General features: G+C 39.3%; 2 protein-coding genes across 2 annotated transcripts in view; one reads left to right on the top strand and one right to left on the bottom strand.

The window, feature by feature from the left end:
* The window catches only part of EFHC1 (EF-hand domain containing 1), a 92,197-nt gene extending 80,646 nt beyond the window's left edge, over positions 1-11,551 (top strand). Inside the window, exons 10-11 of the mRNA XM_003769149.3 lie at positions 5,268-5,475; positions 11,351-11,551. Coding sequence (XP_003769197.2) covers positions 5,268-5,475; positions 11,351-11,419 — 277 coding nt within the window. The 3' untranslated portion in view covers positions 11,420-11,551. The remainder of the gene's footprint in view (positions 1-5,267; positions 5,476-11,350) is intronic.
* Positions 11,552-13,626: 2,075 nt separating this feature from the next.
* TRAM2 (translocation associated membrane protein 2) overlaps positions 13,627-21,572 on the bottom strand; it is a 107,262-nt gene continuing 99,316 nt past the window's right edge. The window contains exons 9-11 of the mRNA XM_031964726.1: positions 20,892-21,035; positions 20,260-20,423; positions 13,627-19,192 (exon numbers count right to left, since the gene is read on the bottom strand). Of these exons, the coding sequence (XP_031820586.1) occupies positions 19,119-19,192; positions 20,260-20,423; positions 20,892-21,035 (382 nt within the window). The 3' untranslated portion in view covers positions 13,627-19,118. The remainder of the gene's footprint in view (positions 19,193-20,259; positions 20,424-20,891; positions 21,036-21,572) is intronic.

Below are 21,572 nucleotides of genomic sequence, written 5' to 3'. Positions count from 1 at the left end.
TCCTCTCATTACTGATAAGAACAATTAGGTACACAGATCCAAGATAAGACCCTAAGACCTGAAGATGATTATTTTATTTTATTTTGTTATTCTTCACTGAAGTCTTTGGCATAAAATTTTACAATGGTCCCTTCATACATAAGCTAGATATTCCAATTCAACAGTTTCTTCATCAAATGGGGAAGATAATCAGCACAATTTAGCTTCTACAGTTGTTTTAAGGAAAACTGATTGCAGATTATTATTATTATCTTAAGGTTATGCCTTTTGAGGAGAAAAAAATGTCATATTCAGATTGTCACGTAATTTGGAATTGAGCTATTGCTTCGGTTTTGTACAGTATTTCTAAGAGTGCGGGCAGAAAGAGGAATTCAGGTATTAGGTAGGGGCTTTAAGCCTTCATCAGAATCTCAGGTCTCTGATTTGACTTCTACCTTTCTGCTCTTTCTCTGTGGTCTAGCATGGGTGCAGGTGTCCATTACAAGTGTTAATGCTATTCTTCCTAGTAGATTTACCTTTCCCCTCCCACAGGTAAAGAGTTCCACCTAATTATAATTATCCAATCACTGATTATAAGTCTGGTTTGCCTTTTCTAAGAGAGACAAACATAGTTTTTGGCCACTTGTGTTTATTTTAAAAGCATGTAGCACTTTTTTTTTGCTACTGGGACCCACTGCAGAATGTAAGTAATCAAGGTAAAGTTAGCCCTTCATTATTACTTAACTAGAGAACCAAATAACTTGAGGTTTGTTAAATATAAAACTTCCCCAGAAATTCTTCTTGGTTCTTGTGACAGCCAGGAGTTGAGGATGCAAATAACATGCGTATACAGATGAAAATAAGATTTCTCAGCCTCCTTTGATTCCCTTCACATACTTTTTAAGGCATATCAGAAGCAAGGGATTGGCTTGAGGACCAGCGTTGGGGGAAATATAGCCCAGAGAGGCTTTTCTGTGGACATGGTTGCAGACTGTACAGAGCTCTCCCCTTCCTCACAGCCCCTGAGTGGGCTATTAACCAAATGACTGCTTGCTTGGTGGATTTTTCTTGCTTAGGTCAGGAAGGTCTTGGATCATTGATCTAGGGAAGAGTCAAGCAAGAGATGAATCTTTGCTATTGGAATGACAATAGAGTGGTTCTGAGGGACCAGTCAGTGAGTAACTTAGCACAGAAAGGGATTGGAGTGGGAGAGCAGAGACAGGGAAGTCAGCTATTGGCTTTGTAACAACATAAATAAATTCCCCACTGCCCTGGCCATGAGAAGGTCTTTGCTAGGGTGCTCTTGGCAAGGATTCTAGGAGCAGGCTGACCGCTAAAAGACCAGATTTTCCCCAGAGGGGAATTAGTCACCCTATGAAAGCTACATTTACTTTTATGGAAAATAAAGGCAGCGGGGGCAGGTTTGGCAGGGAGTACTCTCACCTGCGGCTCTTGGAATACCAGGCTGCAGCAGGACCTCTGAGCAGCATTTGGAATGAACAAGAGTTCCAAGGGCTGGCAGTCCTTTCCCCTTCTTTAGCTAAATCTTGGAGAACAAAACCCGGACCTGGTATTTAGAATTCCCGCTTAGCAGGGTCCCTGGCCAGTCCTCCCCAGCCTCAGGCAAAAATCTGAGCCCTTGCTGTAATTCATGGGTAAATTGACTTGAATACTTGCTCTATAGCAGAAAAAGTTGTAGGCATCCCTGCTGTTGTGCAGTGGAGACAGAGATACCTGACTTCTTCAGGGAGCAAAAGTTATGTTCCAGTTCTTCATTCAGAGGGATGTGATAATCATTTTAATTATATATTCTTTTTCAGTATTAATAGGGACCTATGTGAAGACAATGAACTGGGACAGTACTAATGGGGATTTATAGCTAAGCCAGAGTGTATAGCAATCATTTATAACATAGTAAATAGCATTAGGAACTACACTGAACAGGGAAACATTTTATTTTTCCAAATTAAAAATGATGATTCTCTCCAAGATTAAATGCATGTTCCTTTGTTCTTCAAGGGGACAAAAATGACATCATTGTGTTAGAGTCAAGTCACAGTGTGTCCAACTGTGGCTGATTGGACCAATATGAGCTCAGAATGCTCTGGCCCAATTGGACACTATGAACAGAAAGGCCTCTCTAACTTGATGCATTTTGCATTTCCTTTGGGCTAATTTCATTCTGCTTTGTTCATGGAGCACAGTCCCTTCTCTAAGAAGGGCACACCACGCTGGGTGGTCCTGTGTCTTTGTCTCCCACATCATACCATTAATTCTAAAGTTCTTAAAAGATACCTTGATAGTGTCTTATTTCGCTTTTTCTGGCCACTTTTGAGTGCTTAGGCCTGTATGAATTCTCCATAAAATAATTTTTATTTTTGGCAAAGTGCATATTTGGCATTCAAACAATATGGTCAGCCCAGTGGAGTTATGCTTTCTGCAGTAGAGTTGGAACGCTTGGCAGTTTAGTTCAAGAAAGAACCTCTCTGGTATCTTATCTTGCCTTGTCATCTTCAGAATCTTCCTAAGACAATTCAAATGGAAGTGATAAACTTTGTGTTTGTATGTTTCTCAGGATATGTCTCCTTAATTGTATCAATTAAAAAAATCTTTTTATTTTCCCCCAGTATAGGATAGTATTCCATATATACTTAATACACATTTGTTGAAATGAAAAAAAATACTGTCCTTGAAGCTATGGACATTTTTTTTGTTTTTGTTTTTGTAGAAGAAGCTGGTTCTTTGGATAGAGCACTGAATCTGGAGTTAGACCAGAGTTCCAAAGGATATGAGCAGACAATTTTCAGATAAAAAGTTAAAATCATTTTGAGCCATATGGAAAAATGCTCTAAATCACTATTGATTAGAGAAATGCAAATTAAGAGGTACCTTACCCTGAGGTATCACTACATACTTCTCAGATTGGCTAAGATGACAGGAAAAGATAATGAGTGTTGAAGGGGATGTGGGAAAACTGGGACACTGATGCATTATTGGTGGAGTTGTGAACTGATCCAACCATTCTGGAGAGCAATTTAGAACTATGCCCCAAAGGGCTATCAAATTCTGCATACCCTTTGACCCAGCAGTGTTACTATTGGGCTTCAAACTGTGCATACCCTTTGACCTAGCAGTGTTACTATTGGGCTTATATCCCAAAGAGATCATAAAGGAGGGAAAGGGACCTGTATGTGCACGAATGTTTCTGGCAGCCCTGTTTGTAGTGGCCAGAAACTGGAAACTGATGCTGCCCATCAGTTGGAGAATGGCTGAATAAATTATGGTGTATGAAGGTTATGGAATATTATTGTTCTGTAAGAAATGACCAGTAGGATGATTTCAGAAAGGCCTGGAGAGACTTACACAAACTGATGCTGAGTGAAACAAGCAGAACCAGGAGATGAGTGTACATGGCAACAAGAAGACTATATGATGATCAACTCTGATGGACGTGGCTCCCTTCAACAGTGAAATGATTCAGGCCAGCTTCAATGGTCTTGTGATGGAGAGAGCCACATACACCCAGAGAGAGGACAAGTGGGAACTGAGTGTGGATCAAAACATAGCATTCTCATTTTGTTGTTGCTTGTTTTTTACCTCTAATTTTGTTTCCTTTTTGATCTGATGTTTATAGTGCAGCACAATAAATGTGGAAATATGTATAAGGCTTGCACAAGTTTAATAAATAGTGGATTACTTGCCATCTAAGGGAAAGAGTGGGGGGAAGGGAGAAAAAATTTGGAACACAAGATTTTGCAAGAGTGAATGTTGAAAACTATATGCATATATTTTGAAAATGAAAAGCTTAAAAAAAGATCAAGTTCAAATTATCCCTAAATACTTTCTAGCTGTAGACCCTGGGCAAGTCACTTCATCTGTTTGCCTCAGTTTCCTCAAATGTATAATGGGAAAAGTAATAGTACTTACCTCTCAGGATTATTGTGAGGATTCGAGATAATATGTCTAAAGAATTTAGCGCAGTCAGCACCTAGCACACAGTAGTTACTCTAGAAAGGCTGATTCCTACTCCTTTCTTCCTTTGTATTTCGCCTGCTGAGGATTATTTCCCTAACATTGAAGGGACCTTAAAGGCCATCTACATTCAACCCCCTCATTTTATACATGAGGACTTAAATGACTGGCTCAGGATTACATAGGGAATAAGTGACAGATCTGGGATTTGAACCCAAGCTCAACCAAATCATAATACTTGGGCTTTATTCTCAGCCCTGCTACTCCATAGCTATGTAACCTTAGATAAGTTGACAAAGCTCTGTATGTCTCATTTTCTTCTTCTATTGGATGAATTATCTCATCCAACTCTCAACTCAGATGAGAGAAGAACCAAGCAAATAAAATTTTGGACTTTCCATATTGTACTTTAAAAAGAGAAAGATTTCTTTTTCATTAAGTTTTGAATGTCAATCTGCTTCTATTTTGGAAGGTTCTAGACACTGAGGACTAACTTTATTACAGTTATTTATCCCTTCCACATCACAACTTTGCCCATCATAGTTTTGATATATCATGAGTCTGTATAAAAAATTAAATGGGAATTTTAAGAGTTTTACAGAAGCTGTAGACAACATGCAAAGGCTAGCAGATAACACAGAAAAAAATTAGAAACTCAGAAAGGCATAAAATATATGTATAATATCAACATTTTCTCTTTTAATATCATAAACATAGTTTCTTCTTCTCTGGGAAAGGAAAGCTAAAAAATTTTACATAGATTTTCCAGATTGTGAGAGAGCTGCACCTCTTAACTCCCTCGATATGGAAGGGATATTAAGAATGCAGTTTAATTTGTACAGAAAGCATTACAAAATACAGTATTAAGTGGGAAGGAAGTATTAAGTTTCCCAAAGGTCCTTTTCAGTTGCAGAATTCAGGGGAAAAAAAAACATAAACAAACTTGGCATTTATTTTTAGATAATGTAACATCAGCAGTAGGTGAAAAAAAAATCAGTGCTATCCACTACAACTCTTAGATCTTGCCTCTAAAACAGGCAAGGGATGGAGATGAATACTGCGAGCAGCAGTGAAATTATAAAATGTTAATCTATAGCTGTGTTTACATTTTATCCTTGATGAAAATTGACTACCTGTTGTCACTATGTTCAGCCCAGCCCATTCATCCGTGTTTTTAGGTTAAAATGGATAGTAAAACTTCTTGTTAGCTCAACTACAAAACAGTGAAGATTAGAAATTTCAATTGTGCCAAGCTTTAAGCCATTAAGACTACTCTCAAGAATCCTATATTCACTTATTTCTTTATCCTTTCACAGTGCACCTACTCCAGAGAATGTGGAGATGGAAACTGTAATAAAGCACATCCAGGAACGGTTCAAGAATTGCATATCTTTACTTGAAGGCCCCGTCTACGAAGCATTTCAAGTTCTTGACAAGGAGAATACAGGATCTGTGGACAGAGAGAAGTTCTGTGGTGTCTGCAAAAATTTTAACATACCAGTTGGTGATTTCCTTATTAACGAGGTCTGTATTATGAAAAAGTATATAATTTATATTCAGTATCAATCAGAGAATTATTGTTAATTAACTTCCAAAACTTTGACAATACCAACTTTTTCTAGGGGAAATTTAGTCTTGGGGAAGAAGGAGATGTCTTCAGTACAGTCTTATAAAAGTAGCAAAAAGGCTCATTGTCAGTCAGTTAGTAGGAAGGAGTCATTAGCACCTGCTCTTGCTACAGATGTGGGAAAGAACAAGGTAGAGTGACTGGGTGCCAGATCCAATTTGAGGGAGGTAATAGGGTGCCCAGAGAAAGGAAAATGTCACAGCCAGTTGGTTAAGTCCAACAGAATGGTGTGGCTTTGCAGTCTGGCACAATGCTCATGACTTTTCTATCTGTACTGGGTGTTTGTTCATTCAAGGTCACCAAAATGACAAGTGACAACTACCCAGTGGCCAGGGCATCTATTGGAGGTTGGAAATGGCCAACTGGAAGAAGAGAGATAGTATAATGAATTCATCTTCCTAGGGCCAGTCTGCAGTGCAATCTAGTGTGTTCTACACTATAGCTCCTTTTTACAATTCTCTTTAAGTTCAGGGTTTGATCATTATTAGTCATGACCTATACACTGTCATTCTTGCTGATTTTTTTTTCCCAAATAAGCACTGATTTACAAAGATTGAGAACCAGAAAAAAAAGATGCTTGATGTGAAAACCTTATTTAAATCTTTTTATTTTTCAGAATACATGCAAAGATAGTTTTCAACATTTATCTCTGCAAAATCTTGTGTTTCAAATTTATTTTCTCCTTCCCCCCTTCCCTAGACAGCAAGTAATCCAATATAGGTTAAACATGTGCAATTCTTCTTAACATATTTCCACATTTATCATGCTGCACAAGTAAAATCAGAAAAAGGAAAAAATGAGAAAGAAAAAAACAACAAAAGGTGAAAATACTATGTTGTGATCCACATTCAGTCTCCATAATCCCCTCTCTGGATGCAGATGGCTCTCTCACAAGACTGTTGGAATTGCCCCAAATCACCTCATTGTTGAAAAGAGTTGTGTCCATCAGAATTGATCATCACATAATCATCTTGTGTACAATGTTCTGCTCACTTCTATGGGAAAACTTTAAAAATAAAAATAGGCTAAGAAACCTAAGAAAAGTGTATGTCCTAGAGGCCAGAGGAAAGAAGGGAGTAAGCTAAGCCTGAGAATAAGGAATGATGGGGACGAACTGGAGTTAGGCTGAGATTCCATTTCTATATATGATCCAAAGACCTGATAACTCAGGTTTCAAACTGACCAACATAGTTACTGTTGTTTTTTAAATGTGTCAGAAGTGTTATTGATAGATTTTGTTTTTACACAATTAAATATTTATGCATTTTATTCACTTTGTCAGAGGTCTCTTATAACAAAGTAAAACAAGCAAAATTAACAAAATAGTGACCTCATTTGAAAGTACACGTGACATTCCACATTTATAGTATTATTCTAGCCTATTTTTTGTTCTAATATTTCCCTAGTTACATGGTAAGTCAATTGTTTACTTAAAAAATGTTTGAATTAAAATTTCTTCCCTTTTCTCCTCCTCCATTGAGAAAACTCATGTGAAGTTATGCAAAACATTTCCATAAAAGTCATGTTGCAAAAAAAAACCCCCAAAAAACTAAAACAAAAAAACAAATAAACCCAAAAATTCCCCTACCCACAAAAAAAAGTATGCTTCAGTCTGTATTCAGACACAACCAATTCTTTCTCTGGATTTGGATAGAATTTTTCATCAAAAGTCCTTCAGTGTAATCTTGGTTCTTTGTAATCATTTATAGCTGATCATTCCACAACTTTGCTATTCCTATGACACAGCTGAGCTCATGGAGGACTCTACAGGTTTTCTAATAGCATCCTTCTCATCATTTCTTATAGAACAATAATATTTCTTCATAATCACATACCACAGTTTATTCAGCCATTCCCCAATTGATGGGCATTCCCTCAATTTCCATTTCTTTGCCCTGAGAAAAAAGTTGTTATAAATGTTTTTATACATTTGGTTTTCTTTTCCTTCATTTAGAAAAATCTCAGGATTCATGCCTAGTAATGGTATTATTAGGTCAAAGGATATGTATGATTTTATAACCCTTTGGGCATAAACCATATTTTTTGATCATTTATCAATTGGAGGAAACCCTTTTAAAAAAATAAATTTGACTCAGTTCCTTATACGTAAAATGAGGCCTTCAAAGAAATTTTCATACTATTCTATTTTCATAATTATTGCTAACTATATCCCCTTGCTTATTTTATTCTCTTGTACTTTTCACCCTGTTCCTCTTCAAAAGCGTTTTATATCCGACCAGCTCTTCCCCCAATGTGCTCTGTCTTTTATCCCCCTACCCCCTTGTCATATCCCCTTCTTCTCCTTCTTCCCTGCAGGATAACATAGATTTCAATAGCCACATGGAGTATGTGTGTTATTTCCTTTTTGAGCCAATTCTAATGAGAGTAAACTTCCTCACTACCCTCTCCTTCCCCCTCTTCCCCTCCATTGTAAAAACTTTTTCTTTTATGGCAGATAATTTACACCATTCCACCCCTCCCACTACATTCTTCTCTGCTTGATTTTATTTTCTGGATATTATTTATCCCTTTATATTCAACTCATACCTTTGCCCTCTGTCTATCTATACTCCTAACTGCCATAATAATGACAAAGCTCTTACAAGTTTACATGTATCCTCTTCCCATGTCAGAATGGGAATAAATAAAATAAATAATAAATCATAAGTCCCTTATGATTTCCCTTTCTTGTTTACCTCCTTATGCTTCTCCTGAATCCTGTATTTGAAAAACAAATTTTCTATTCAGCTTGTCTTTTCATCATGAATGCTTGAAAGTCCTCTTATTTCATTGAATGTCTACCTTTTCCCCCGAAGGATTCAGTTTCACTGGGTAGGTGATTCTTGGTTGTAATCTTAGTTCCACTGCCCTCTGGAATATCATATTCCAAGACCTCTGATCCTTTAATGTAGAAGCTGCTAAATCTTATGTTATCCTGATTGTGGTTCCACTTTACCTGAATTATTTCTGGATGCTTGCAATATTTTCTTCTTGATCTGGGAGTTCCAGAATTTGGATATAATAATCTTGAGAGTTTTCATCTTGGGATCTCTTTCAGGAAGTAATTAGTAGATTCTTTGAATTTCTATTTTACTCTCTGGTTCTAGAATACCAGGGCAATTTTCCTTGTAATTAATTAAAATCTGATGTCCAGCCTCTTTTTATGATTGTGGTTTTCAGGTAGACCAATAATATTTAAATTATCTTTTCTGAATCTACTTTCCAGGTCAGTGAAATATTTCACTTTTTTTTTCTATTTTTTTCATGCTTTTGGTTTTGCTTTATTGTATCTTGATTCCTCATGAAGTCACTAGCTTCCATTTGTCAATTCTAATTTTTAAGGAATTATTTTTCTCAGGGAGCTTTTGTACCTCCTTTCCCATTTGGCCATTTTTGCTTTTTAAGGCATTCTTCTCCTCATATCTTTGCATTTCTTTTTGCATCACTCACATTTCTCTTCCCAATTTTTCCTCTACCTCTCTTACTTCCTTCTGAGCTCTTCTATGGCTTGAAACCAATTCTTCTTTTTCTTTTTTTTTTTTTTTGCTGAGGGAATTGGGGGGGTTAAGTGACTTGCCCCAAGTCACACAGCTAGGAAGTGTTAAGTGCAATTCTTATTTTTCTTGGACGCTTTGGATATAGGAGTTTTGATTTTATCTTCTGAGTGTTTATTTTGATCTTCCTTATCATCATAGTAACTTTCTATACTCAGAATCTTTTGCTGTTGTTTGATCATTTTGCCAGCCTATTACTTGGCTTTTAACTATTTGTTACAGGAGGGCTCTTTCCAGGGTGGAGGGTGCACTGTCCCAAGCTTCAGGGGTTTTGTACAGCTGTTTTCAGAGTTTCTAGTGACCTGTACTGTGAGCCTGCATTGCTACCCTGATCTGAGTATGAACAAAGCAAAAGTTCTACCTCAATGCTGGCAAAGAGACCACCTGCAATTTCCCTCTGACTAGGTATTCCAATCCCACCCCCCCCAACCTGAGAGCTGAGAACTCCAGAAGCACTATTATCACTGCTGCAATCACTGCTGCTATCACTGTTAATTCAGTGGCTCCCAAAACCTGGTACGGGATTGGGGCTCCCCTCACACTGGTACATCAAACCTTTCCTGATGAATTGTCCTTGGCCTCTGTGAGCTGAGAGATCTGGAGACCTCTTGTTACTGCTGCCATTTTAGAGTCCCCACAACCTGTTCCTGGTTTCCTGGGGTACTGCCTGTGCCACAGTTGCACTCCAGACTTCCCTTGATCCAACATACTATCCCTTCAGTCTAGAATCGGAAACCCATCTCTTCCCGAGTTTAAATCTGGTCTCAGACACTCACTACTTCTGTGACCCTCAGCAAATCACTTAACCCTGTTTGCCTCATCTATAAAATGAGCTGGAGAAGGAAAAAAATATCATTGCAGTATCTTTGCCAAGAAAATCCAAATAGGATCACAAATAAACATGACTGAAATGACTCAACAGTAACAATAGTAATTGATTATAAAGGATCCCGAGACCAAAGTTTTGAAAACTGACCACCAATTGGGAAATGGCCCATAACTTCTTACAAATTTAAGTGTTACATATTTTAGAAAGGAGACTTTCCTCAGAGAAATTTGCTACAACATCCTTCCCCCTCAATAGGAGTTTCTTTTCTGAAATTAGTTTCATTGGATTGTACCAAAAATTTATGTTTTATGGTATCAGAATTATTCATTTTATTTGATGTGATCCTCTCAATCCTTTTGTTTGGTCATGAACTTTTGCCCTATTTGCAAAATTTGATAGGAATTTCCCCCCCCTTATTTAATATGTTTATGATATAACATTTTATATCTCTAGATCATATATAACCATTTATTGCTTATTGTTGCATGGTATATGAAATGATCTGAAATCTTAATTTCTCTCATATTGCTGCCTGATTTTTCCAAGAACTTTTGTCAAATATATCTTTGAAACTAAAATTGCTCATGTTATCCTGGAATTGATATAACAAATGTATCAATATGCTCTAATAATAATGATGATGATAGTGTTGTTAGATTGCAGTGTAACGTCTGATGAATAGAAACTATTGCATTTTAAACCTTGGACTGGAAGAACTGAGCAAGTCATTTAACAGATACTTTTAAGGCTCTCAAACTATAAAACCAAAACAAAACAAAAAAAAAACTTCCCTTTTAAAAAGAATACTTGCTGCTACATTACAGTTACTCATATAAAGTTATGAGAAACAGCTTTGTTTTGTTCTTGGAAAAATGTCCAATGAGTCTTAATTATATTACAATTTCAAACTTAAATGACAACAAAAAGGGAACTTAAACCAAGAATTAGTTTAAATGAGACTTAACTGTCATATAGCAAGTCTGAACCTTTGTTCAAAACCTCTCCTAACTGTAAAAGAGGTATAATAGTGTGCCCTACTGGATCTCACAGAGTAGCTATGAGAATTAAGCAATTTTAATCTTTTAAGAGAATCCAGGGGCAGTTAGGTAGTGCAGCAGATAAAGCACCAGCCCTTTAGTCAGAAGGACCTGAGTTCAAATCTGGTCTTAGACACTTAATATGTCCTAGCTGTGTGACCCTGGGCAAGTCACTTAATCCCAATCGCCTCAGCCAAAAAAAAAAATAATAATAATAATAATCCATATGAATTTGTTTATATTAAATGCCTGTGATAAAACTTTGAAAGCTGAAAATATATGCACATTTTATACATGACTATCATGATTACATGATAATCAAAATACACTTTCCCTGTTTGTTGTTTTGCAGTTAATCAGACTGTGTTCCAGTGACAAAGGCAAAATCAACTACAACAACTTCATCAAAGCTTTCTCCTAGTGACCTGATCTATGTGGAGAAAACTAAATGAGATGTTCTATATATGAAATTAATTTTAAATTTATATGTAACCTTACACATATATCTACATATGAAATTAGTTTGAAATACACATGTATCCTGAACTACTGATATGACATTTGTTTTGTTCTTTAACTGTTAGTGGGGCTGGAATTGAAATGGGTCATAAGAGGATCTGAGATTTCCTCATAACTTTTTGAGGTGAATAGTGACCACAAGCCCACGGGATGCTAAAAGAACACCTAGGAAAGTATGGTTTGGTATGCAGGACTTGAATTTGCTGTTACCTCACTTTAACCACAGATTCTTTTAAGGAAACAGATTTTTAGGGAAGCTTAGAGAATAAAGAGTGATTTGGTATTAGTTATTTGTAACTTGAATAGTGATTAACTTTTGTGTTTTTGCCAAATTTAGCACTACTTTCTATACCTGCCAACTCCAGCATATATATCAGGGTGAGAAAGACTTGCATGTGTGCACCAAAACAATTTAATTGTTCCCTATTCCCTGGTTTCTGAGATAAGTCACTACCTTCTGAAACAAAGTGTTGGTAGCCCTGGGGATTTCAAGATGCTAGCCCATCTTCATACCATTCCTCTACCTATCCTTTTCTCCTCTCATATATTAATCTAAATTTCTTTCTGCCTTGTGCAATAGGCGCTAGTAGATGACAGATCCACTGAAATGATGTCTTTCTTCAGGGAGAGATGTCAGTTTTGAATATGGTGAGAACTACTCAAATAACTCAAATGCCCCTGGGAAATTTGCCAGGAATTGAAAAGTTGGGACTGACTTACTCCATCAGATGGATTAAAAAGAAAGCTGGACAGGGGTACAATTTCACATTTCATCAAAGGTAGTTTTCTAGAGACCATACTCCCACACAGATCTGTTTGATTTATATGATGCAGCCAAGTGGTAATAACCACAGAAGACAGATCAAATCACTTTTTTCCTACTGAAATCCTAAACAGCAAAGCATCCACAAGAGTGTCACTAATTACACTGTACAAACTATCATTCCTGGGAAGCATCTGCCTGGAATCTGGACTGAGGCCTGTTAAGTATTCACATCAGACTGTACACACCATGATGGTAAAAAGGGAAAGAAATCAGTGAGGATCCTACCCATTGTCTAGGAAGAGAGTCTTTTAAATCTTACCAACTTACAAAATCTCTTTCTGTAGTTGTGTATGGTGATTTAGGGGTGGTTTTTCCATACTCTGTTGATATTATATCCCATCCTGAACAAGGACTATATGTTAGTCACAGCCCAGGATCTGGAGTTTTAAGGCAAGCTGGTAGTTGAAAGTTGTTGAAAACATAACCCTCCTGCATCTCACAAGACTCTGAGCCTTTGGAATGGATAAAAAATAGGAAAGATCAAGGACTGATGAATCTGAGACATCTACCCAGGCCCAGGAACATGTCCCCCCTTCACCCAGGGTTTTCCTAACACAATTCTCAAAAAGACAATTTAGGATGAGTAACCTCAAGGCAGCCAGCTGAAATATGAATCTGAACTTATGAAAAGTCCAGCAGAATCCAAACTGAAGACTGGATTATGTGTAAAAGGAAACTTCCTATTGAAACTTTTGGATCTTGTATTTTAAGTTACTACCCTGTCTAATTGTCCTCATTTCCAGTCAAGCCAAAATGAGAAAGTACACACAATTTAGAACTACTGGGTCCCGTATGGTTGCCAATTTCTAATAACCACCCCTGGGATAAAATATCTTCAGCAACCAATTGGGGCATTTTGTTGCACTGATGTTCACATGTATCCAGTACCCATCTCTCCATTCTCATATTCAAATATTGAATAGCCAGCACTGAGTAAGAATGTCAGAGCATGAGGGCCAAATCCCTTTCCTCCCCTCTTCTTGTAATTTCCAATTCAAGTCCCCAATATAGGATGTCATTTTCTGCCCACCATTGAAAGAGGAACTATGTGAGTCCCCATGCTGAATCCTGTCTGTCTGGTTCTTATGTTTATATGACTGGTCATCTTGGACAAAAGTTATCTTAAAAGGACTACTAGTTATAAAAACTTGGTGGAAAAAGAAACACAAAAGAACTAGAAATCCTAGAAATGTTTAGAAACTGAAGTTTCCCCAGCAAAATCACATTCAATTATAGATATCATTTTTCAAGTTAAGAAAACATAATTCAAAGAATACTAGACATTAAGGATCGATAATTCTAAGCCTTTTATTCAGTTATTTCAGAAAATAGTTTTGTTGTTCATTTGTTTCAAAATGCACATTTTCAACAAAAAAAAAATCCATACAAAACTGTAACTTTTTAAACTGGACAAGGGAACAATGGAAAAGGAATTTGGAAAAAATTGCATCAAAAGTAAAAACAGATAAAACAACCCTTTTACACAGATGCATAAATATGGCAGGTACAATTTTCCTTGAGTTTCTTGTTGAAATTTGGTCCATAAAATAAACAAGGTAAAATTGGTTTAAAAAAAAAAAAAAGAAAAGAAAAAGGCAACGTATCCACCTTTGCATTATGGTCTGCTCAGGGCACCAGCAGCTTCAGCACATCTTCCAGCTGTTTATTAAAATGGGGATTGGGAGATGATGTTTACATTTTGACCCCATCCTATCTGTACCCAAGGAAAGGGCTGAGCTTTCAGGCACACACAGTCAGAGGAGAGAGCAGGACCACCTGCACCTAGGCTGTACTGAAAACCAATTCTTCTTGTGAACAGGAAGCATCCTTTCCCATCCCTTCTAAAATCCTGGAATGCCTTTTGATAAAGATGGAGGCCGGGATGGCAGTACATCCAGGAACACTATGCCAAAATCTTACTCCCAAATGTCATATTCAAAACTGAACACATTAATGCCCCATCATGAAGATTCTTTTTCAACAATTTTTTTTTTTTTTTTAAATATGTATTTCTACATTATGCTACATGTTCTAACGCAGAGCCACAGAAACCTATCTAGGACAAGGAGAATTACAGCTAGAAAGGAAATAGCTGGAATTTCTCCATTGAAGGATGATGGTTCCTCCTATGTGTCCCATCTCTTCCCAACTTCCAGGGCTTCATAATGGACAGAAGGAACTATAGAAACTAACGAGTTCTAGGAGAGTTATTGCACAACCCGGAAGAAGTGGGGGGGAAAGGGGAACTTCTGGCAACACATGAATAACACTGAATTATGAACTAAATACAATATTTTTATGACAAGGGACCACACTGACCTGGCTTTCTGCAAAACAGGCATCTACGTCTAAGAATTAACACGAGTCTGGAAGGAAGAGTAAGCTCCAGATTATAGACTTTGGGTTGAATGAAGACTCAGAAAGAGATTTCTCTGGGAAGGGACAAGAGAAAGAAGAATAGGTATGGTTCATGGGATGAGTGGGGAGGAAGGATGTGGGATGAAGTATGAGGCCATAAGAAGTGTCTGAGCACTGCTTGCTACTGGCAGGCCTGCCACCCCAGTCTACATCCATACCTAGAGAAGCTGCCTTGCTTCACCTGATATGAAAAAGTCTAAAATCAACTGAGGCAAAAGCCAATAAATAAGGCCAAAAGTATACTAGGAGAACAATGGAAATAAGGTAAAGGCACAGAGACCAAGGAAGCAAGACTGTCATGTGTTGTGTTCCTTTTATGGGTGGCCACTCCTGGGTACAATGTCCCAAGGCACACAGACCAGAGTCATGTTAGCAGAAAGAAATGGAAAGCTCTGTACAGTACATATGTCGGGGTCCAAAAGAAGTATTGCAAAGTAAGGCACTTGTTATGCAGAAAGGATAAATCATCTACTCCTAAGAATTATAAAACTACCACAAGGAGATGTTAAGCATGGGGGGAGCAACACTGATGCAAAGTCTTGCTGCATTTGTTTTACAGCTCTTCTTGAACCCAATAAGAATAGTTACCTAGGAGAGGGTTAAAGTAGAAGGCTCCCAGCCTATGGAGTGGTGAGTTTTAGGCTACTGTGCACTGAGGTCCTGCTCAGAATGTCAGGGCAGGCCAAAGAGGAAGCCCTGACCTGCTGCTTAACTACAGCAATGTGGGATGATAACTTTTGGTTTTCTTTTCTGTGTATTTGTCCCCTACCCCATACAGGAAGGTTAACCAAAACACTAAAAAGATCAAGACCTCCCTGAAGTCTCATGGCCTCAGAAATAAGGACACAGTGTAGAAAAAGGATAAATGAAGGACAGGTATCGGGCATTGTAGATGAAGAAAGGAAGCCTATTATGAGTCATCCTCCTTGTTTTCTTCATGCACTTTACTTCAGAGGGAGAGAAATTCCTTATAGGAACAAAAGTTAGGACCCTCTGGATTTTAACACTCAGATTCTAGGAAGAAAGCAAACAGCTGTATCCAAGCCTAACCAATAGACTCTTCTCATCCAAATCCTACTGAAAGCAGCAGATGGAGGATACTTAAACATCTGGAAAAAATGCAGACCAACATCTTGCCAAAATGCTCAAGCTCTAAAATCTAGGCAGAATGCACTCCCACTGCCCGGGAGCCCTTATAATGAGTAAGTTACCAGCAAAGCTTTGGATATAGACACAACTTGAATTCAAACCATACTTTGGAGCTTTGTTTTGTCCATAGGATTTCAAACTTGGACAACCAGAGCACAGAAATGTGCTCTATGTTCTTCAAAGCCTAAAATGGCAGACACCATGGTAAGAAGTACATCAGGTTTTCAGGAACCATTTGGGTCCAGGTGCTAAGTCAGATAATACTGTAAACAGATAAGAATGGATTTCCAGAGTTGAGAAGCAGCACCTCTTCAACCTATCCCTATCACCTCAAGCTAGAACAATTCATTTGAATATAGAGACCCCTTCCCATCAGTGCCATCTGTCCAAACTTCTACAGAGACAGGTACACTAAGTCAAATGTACAGATGCTTGTCCTGGAGCCTAAATGTTGGGTCACGTATGAAATACCCCCAAACCATAACACCCTCCAGCTCCAAGGAAGAACACAGGCACCTATCGCACAGTGGCCCCTCTTATTCTTCTCTTTAATTCCAAGTACATCGATGCCACAAAAGCCAAGAGACTCCATTGAGAGAAAGACAGTGGCTGAGGTAGATTAGACTCTCATTCCCATTCCCATAGGGGAATGAGGGTAATAGAAGCCTGGCCTCAGACTGGATGATAAGGATGAAAGCAGGGAATTCACTGGTGTCTTAACACTCTGATTGAATGGGTTCATGGGTCACTAATCATCACCTCTTCTTCCAAGAATTAGGACAGAGAAGGACAGATCTGCCCAAGAAGCCCAAAGATTAGGGATAAAGTAGAGATATCTTAACCCAGCCCCTTTCAACACAATTCAATTCATTCTTTTAACAAAGCCTTGCAGGGAAAAAAACTCGCCAGGTCACTGACAGTGAACAAGAGTAGCTACAAATATACTGTATCTCTGCTAAACAACAGCTCTCAAATTCAACATCAATAGACACCAGTCTTATTCTAGGATTTTCCTGGCCACGTACTCTGAAAAACAGGCAAATCTTTGTGAGCAGCACTCTAGCATTCATGACAACTTTTGGCAGAGAGTGAGTATGACTGTCAGTCATTGACAGGACCACGTGAGTACCAGAGATTATGGATATGGTAAAAATAGAAGAATTAGGTGAAGTAATTGGCTTAATAATTGGGTACTCATTGTTTTTGGAGAAAAGTCAGAACCCTGTAAGTCACAGCCTCTTTGGTAAAATGACTGGATGACAAAGCGCTAGAGAAGGTAGGAACTCATTTGCTACAGATTACCCTCTAGATATCTGAGAAGGCTCTCAAACACACAAAGGCCTGCCTACCTGGCAAAAAACCACTCTATCAGTTCTCTGGTACTAGAAAATTCCAAGGAAAGGGAGATTGGGGAGAAGAGAACCATCTACTCTCATTCAACAATGCCCTGCCAGGTCTCAAAGGAAATCAGGAGACTCGGTGAGCCTTTCTCTTTCCTGTTCATAATCTGTCCTAGAAGGAAATGAAGAAGGGGTCCAACTGAGAGAAGATGCCTTTTCCAACTAATCCCTGTTGAATGGCAAATGCAAGTCCATCTATCTATGATCCAACTGCCTTGGGGCTAATACAAAGAAACCCATTTTTTTTTTTTTTTGAGGGTAGTTTGAGGACAGAATGGTTGACCTAGCCCAAGAACCCAAGCCTCTCATAACACAACTCCATCTAATTTTTAACACCAAATGAAGGCAAGTTGCTGCAGCAGGGTAAGACAAAATTTCTCCCTTTCACCTCTATAGAGATTTCAGGATTCTTAAGACTCTTTAAAACTAATTCCCTTTCTTTCTCGACAGAACTTCGTAAGACACCCAGAAGGTGTCTTATGACACAGAGCCCAGGTTTCCCCCCCCCCCCCTTGAGAGCAGAGGTATCAAAAAGATGGACTTAGCATCTATTGTTTATATCATGGGGTATAACATGTTAATAACACTAACCATCCATGATGATGACAAGTTGCACAGAAAAAAAGCCACCAGTAAGGCCAGTGAGAGGGGCCTATCTTCCCCTCAATGCTCAAAAACAGGATGGGTGCCACAAAGGTCCAGGACTGAGTGAGAACACCAAAAGAAATGAAGAAATTGAAGAGGTTTTTAAAGACAGAATGCCAAGTCCCATTCCAGAGAGGGGCCTAAGATTGCTCTGTTGTTTCATCTGGGATGCTTGTGAATCTGTCTAGAGAAGTAACTGCAGGTTGGGATGTAGAAGAAAGGAGCTGATCAGTCTCATAGCCCATCTTTCAGAATGGGCCCCTGCCTCAACCTACTTTGCCTTTGCTTTTGCCTTAGGGTATGAAGAGAAAAGGAATCTGTTCCTCCAACAGCACCCCCCTAATGGAATAATAGCAGGCAAGTATTACTTCAGTCCCAGGATCCAACAATAAAGACTACATTTCATTGCTGAATCACATCCCACTGTAAAATTCTGCATGTAGCATTAGAATCCAATGTGGTACCTCTATGGGTTGGGACAGTCCATGGGAACTGGAAATAAAACATCTGGGCAGCTAAACAAAGCTATTAAAATGACCTAATCAAGAAGAATAAATTTAGGATACAGTCATTTCTCTTCTTATTGTCCATCTTATATGTTGATCACAGGGTGCAACAATTCAAGGACATGGATATCAGTTAACAAGGAACAATCCTAAGTGGATGCTTCCTGGAAATGCATTTAGGCCCAGGAGAAACTGAAGTCAAACAGCATTGGTGAAAAAGTGGGCCTCCTTAACTATGAAAATCAGACACTGAATAATTGCACAATAATGTAAGGAAAATATTTGTGAACAAAAACAGAGAGCAAAGAGACAGAGAAAAAAAACCTATAAAGATCAAGGATTCTAGGTTCCCCAGCAAACAAAGGATATAAGGAAGTGAGTTGGCTCAAGAACATAAAGAAGGAAGATTTTTGGTTTTATTGAAAATGGTTTATAAAAAAGGAGGCAGAGAGAGAGACAGAGGCAGAAGAGAGAGAGAAGAAAGAGAAAAAGAGAGAGACAGAGAGAGTTGGTGTGTGTTTCCAAAGACATATTTCAGCTGTTTGAGATGGGAGTGTGTAGCAAGCAAAAAAATAAGGGCAGTAACTTAGTCCTTGGCCTGTGGCCTCTATACTGCACATCCCACTAGGAAGAATTCCTGTTCTCCACATTCTGGCTTTAAGGAGCCTTCAGCTTTTTAGTGCGTGGGGACATTCCATTCTCTGCTTTCAGTATTCCATTTTCGTGGTAACCTGGGAAGTGGAGAGAGATAAATACACATAGACATATACATAAGTTTGTTGCTAAAAGGAAAATATCAGAACATGAAGGGAGGAAGGCAGTCTAAGGTCAGTTGGGTTAGGAGCACAGAATGACAAAATCACAGGATTTAAGAGCAACCAAGAAGGGAAAAATTATTTCCAGGTCCTAAGAATAAAAGAAAAATAGCAGCTAGCTCCCCACAGTTCTGTTTTTCCTGTTCTAGCATTCCCCTCCAGACTGCCTTGTGAAGTGCTTCCCTTCAGGGTGATTTTTGAAGGAAAAAGTGTCAGGGGTGGGAGGGGCATTCTGAGGTCCTCCTGACACTATGGAGCACTACAACTGTAGGAAACTACAGTTTCCTAGGAGCCCAAGCCCTGCCAAGGTTCTGTATGATCCCCATCCTAAACCTATATCAGTATATCAAAAAAAATAGGATTAACCCTCTCTGGCTCCCAAGAAAAGGGCAGCTAAATCAGAGAATAGATGCTGCCACCAAGACTGGTTAGGAAGTAAAGCCTTGACCAATCACTTTCCTCATAACTGAACTTTATAGGAAAGGAAGCAGGAAGGAAAGAGAGAGACTCCCATTTTCACAGCTGCGCTCCCCATCCACTTCAATCCTAAGTACTAAAGGCCTGAGGAGAAAGTTGGTACCCAGTGGCCATAGAGGAAGGGAGTTCCTCAGGCAAGGGGCAGGTGAGGACAGTCTGCTGAGCAGGGAAAGGGGAAGGGCACTGGCTACAGTTGCTCCTGGATAAGCTCCCAGAAGCCACCCTAGAGAGCTTTTTTTCCCATCAGAGTTCCCTGTCCCAAGCAGCAAGAAGCAGCACTCCCAGCTGAGTCAGTGTTGTCACCGCCCACAGACTATCCCCTGGCCCAAGCCCAGGCACGGGCCAGCCAGGTCCTGGCAAGAGGCAAAGGGACAGGGAAACAGAGGAGGAGCCTGCCATGCCCCATCCTACCAGCATGGTCCAAAGAGCCTTCGGCCTTGGCATCCCTCCCCACCCATCTCACATGAACCCCAGCTCATCTCCACAGGGGGAATCCTGGCACTCACCAGATTCCCTCTTGATTAGCTTGGCTGGCGGTCTGGGGGCAACCATCACTCTCTTTTTGGCGCTCTGCTCGTTCCAGTACTCCCGCCAGCGCCGCAGCTGGGAGTGGATGAAGCGCCACATCATCCAAGCTTGGGAGGCACACACCAACAGGAGCACACACAGCCTGGGAAATACCAACAAGAGCCAGCTTTCAAGACCAGAGGCCCCAAGGTCCTCACTGCTTCCCTGGGCTAAAAAGGATGAAGGAGCAGGCCTAATGCCCCCCACAATCCCCACTCCAACCATTAGGGGCACTTGGGACCACACTGGTATCAGCCTCAGGAATCATCCAGTCATCAAGAGACAAAATGAGACCCAGATTCTATTTTTGATGTTGGTGATGAGGTCAAGCAACAGACAAAAGCAATCCTGCCAGGGAATTTGTCTATACTGCGAGGAGCATGAAAAGGAAACGGATCATTTTTGGCAGACTCCTGCCTTTAGGGTCTGGGCAAGAACAGAATGTTATGACCTCATCCTTCATCCTTCAATTCAGAGACTTCTGCCTCCTCAACCAGGAGAATCCACCAGTCACTCATCCCTCTAGGGGTCCAGATTCCTACTTATTCCCTTAGAGTACCACCCAGCTCACCTGAAGAGCAAGGTATTGAAGTTGCCTTTCTCTGGCTCAAAAGTTTGATTTTCCATCCGAGCCAGTCCAAAACCAATAGCCAATACAGCAAGGGTGAGCGTGAAGAGGCGGGTGACCACAAACACTACTGCCCAGGCATTAAACCTGCCCACAAAGAAGGAAAAAAGTGACTAAGCTTCAGAGTAATTATTTCCCCTAGGAGCCCCAAGAAAGGGATAAAGGTGTGTGTGTGTGTGTGTGTGTGTGTGTGTGTGTGTGAGAGAGAGAGAGAGACAGACAGACAGACCGACCCAGAGACAGACACAAAGACAGAGGAGATTATAAACTACTCAGAAGGAATAACAAGAATAATTACAGTTGTACATCACTGTACACTTAGAAAGTGCTTTCACTTCTGAAGAAGACATCACTGAAATTGGAGCCACAAGGTTTGACTCCTGATTAAACTTAACACTTTTTGTGCCATTTATTAAGTTCCTTCCCTTTGGGAAGCCTGAGCTTCTTTATTTGTGATGTTAAAGCATTGGATTAAATGTAATTTAACAGTCCCCCTCAGATCTAAAACCTATGTCTGCTATAAAGATCAAATGAAGCAAAGTACACAAAATGTTATGCAAACGATGATGACAATAGCTAGCATTAATACAGTGCTTTATTTTGCAAAGTGTTTTACAAATATTA

This window comes from Sarcophilus harrisii, chromosome 4 (genome assembly GCF_902635505.1).
Source record: "Sarcophilus harrisii chromosome 4, mSarHar1.11, whole genome shotgun sequence".
In the NCBI taxonomy this organism is placed as follows: domain Eukaryota; kingdom Metazoa; phylum Chordata; class Mammalia; order Dasyuromorphia; family Dasyuridae; genus Sarcophilus; species Sarcophilus harrisii.
The sequence above is the reverse complement of the archived record's forward strand: the minus strand, read 5'-3'. Positions and strand labels throughout refer to the sequence as shown.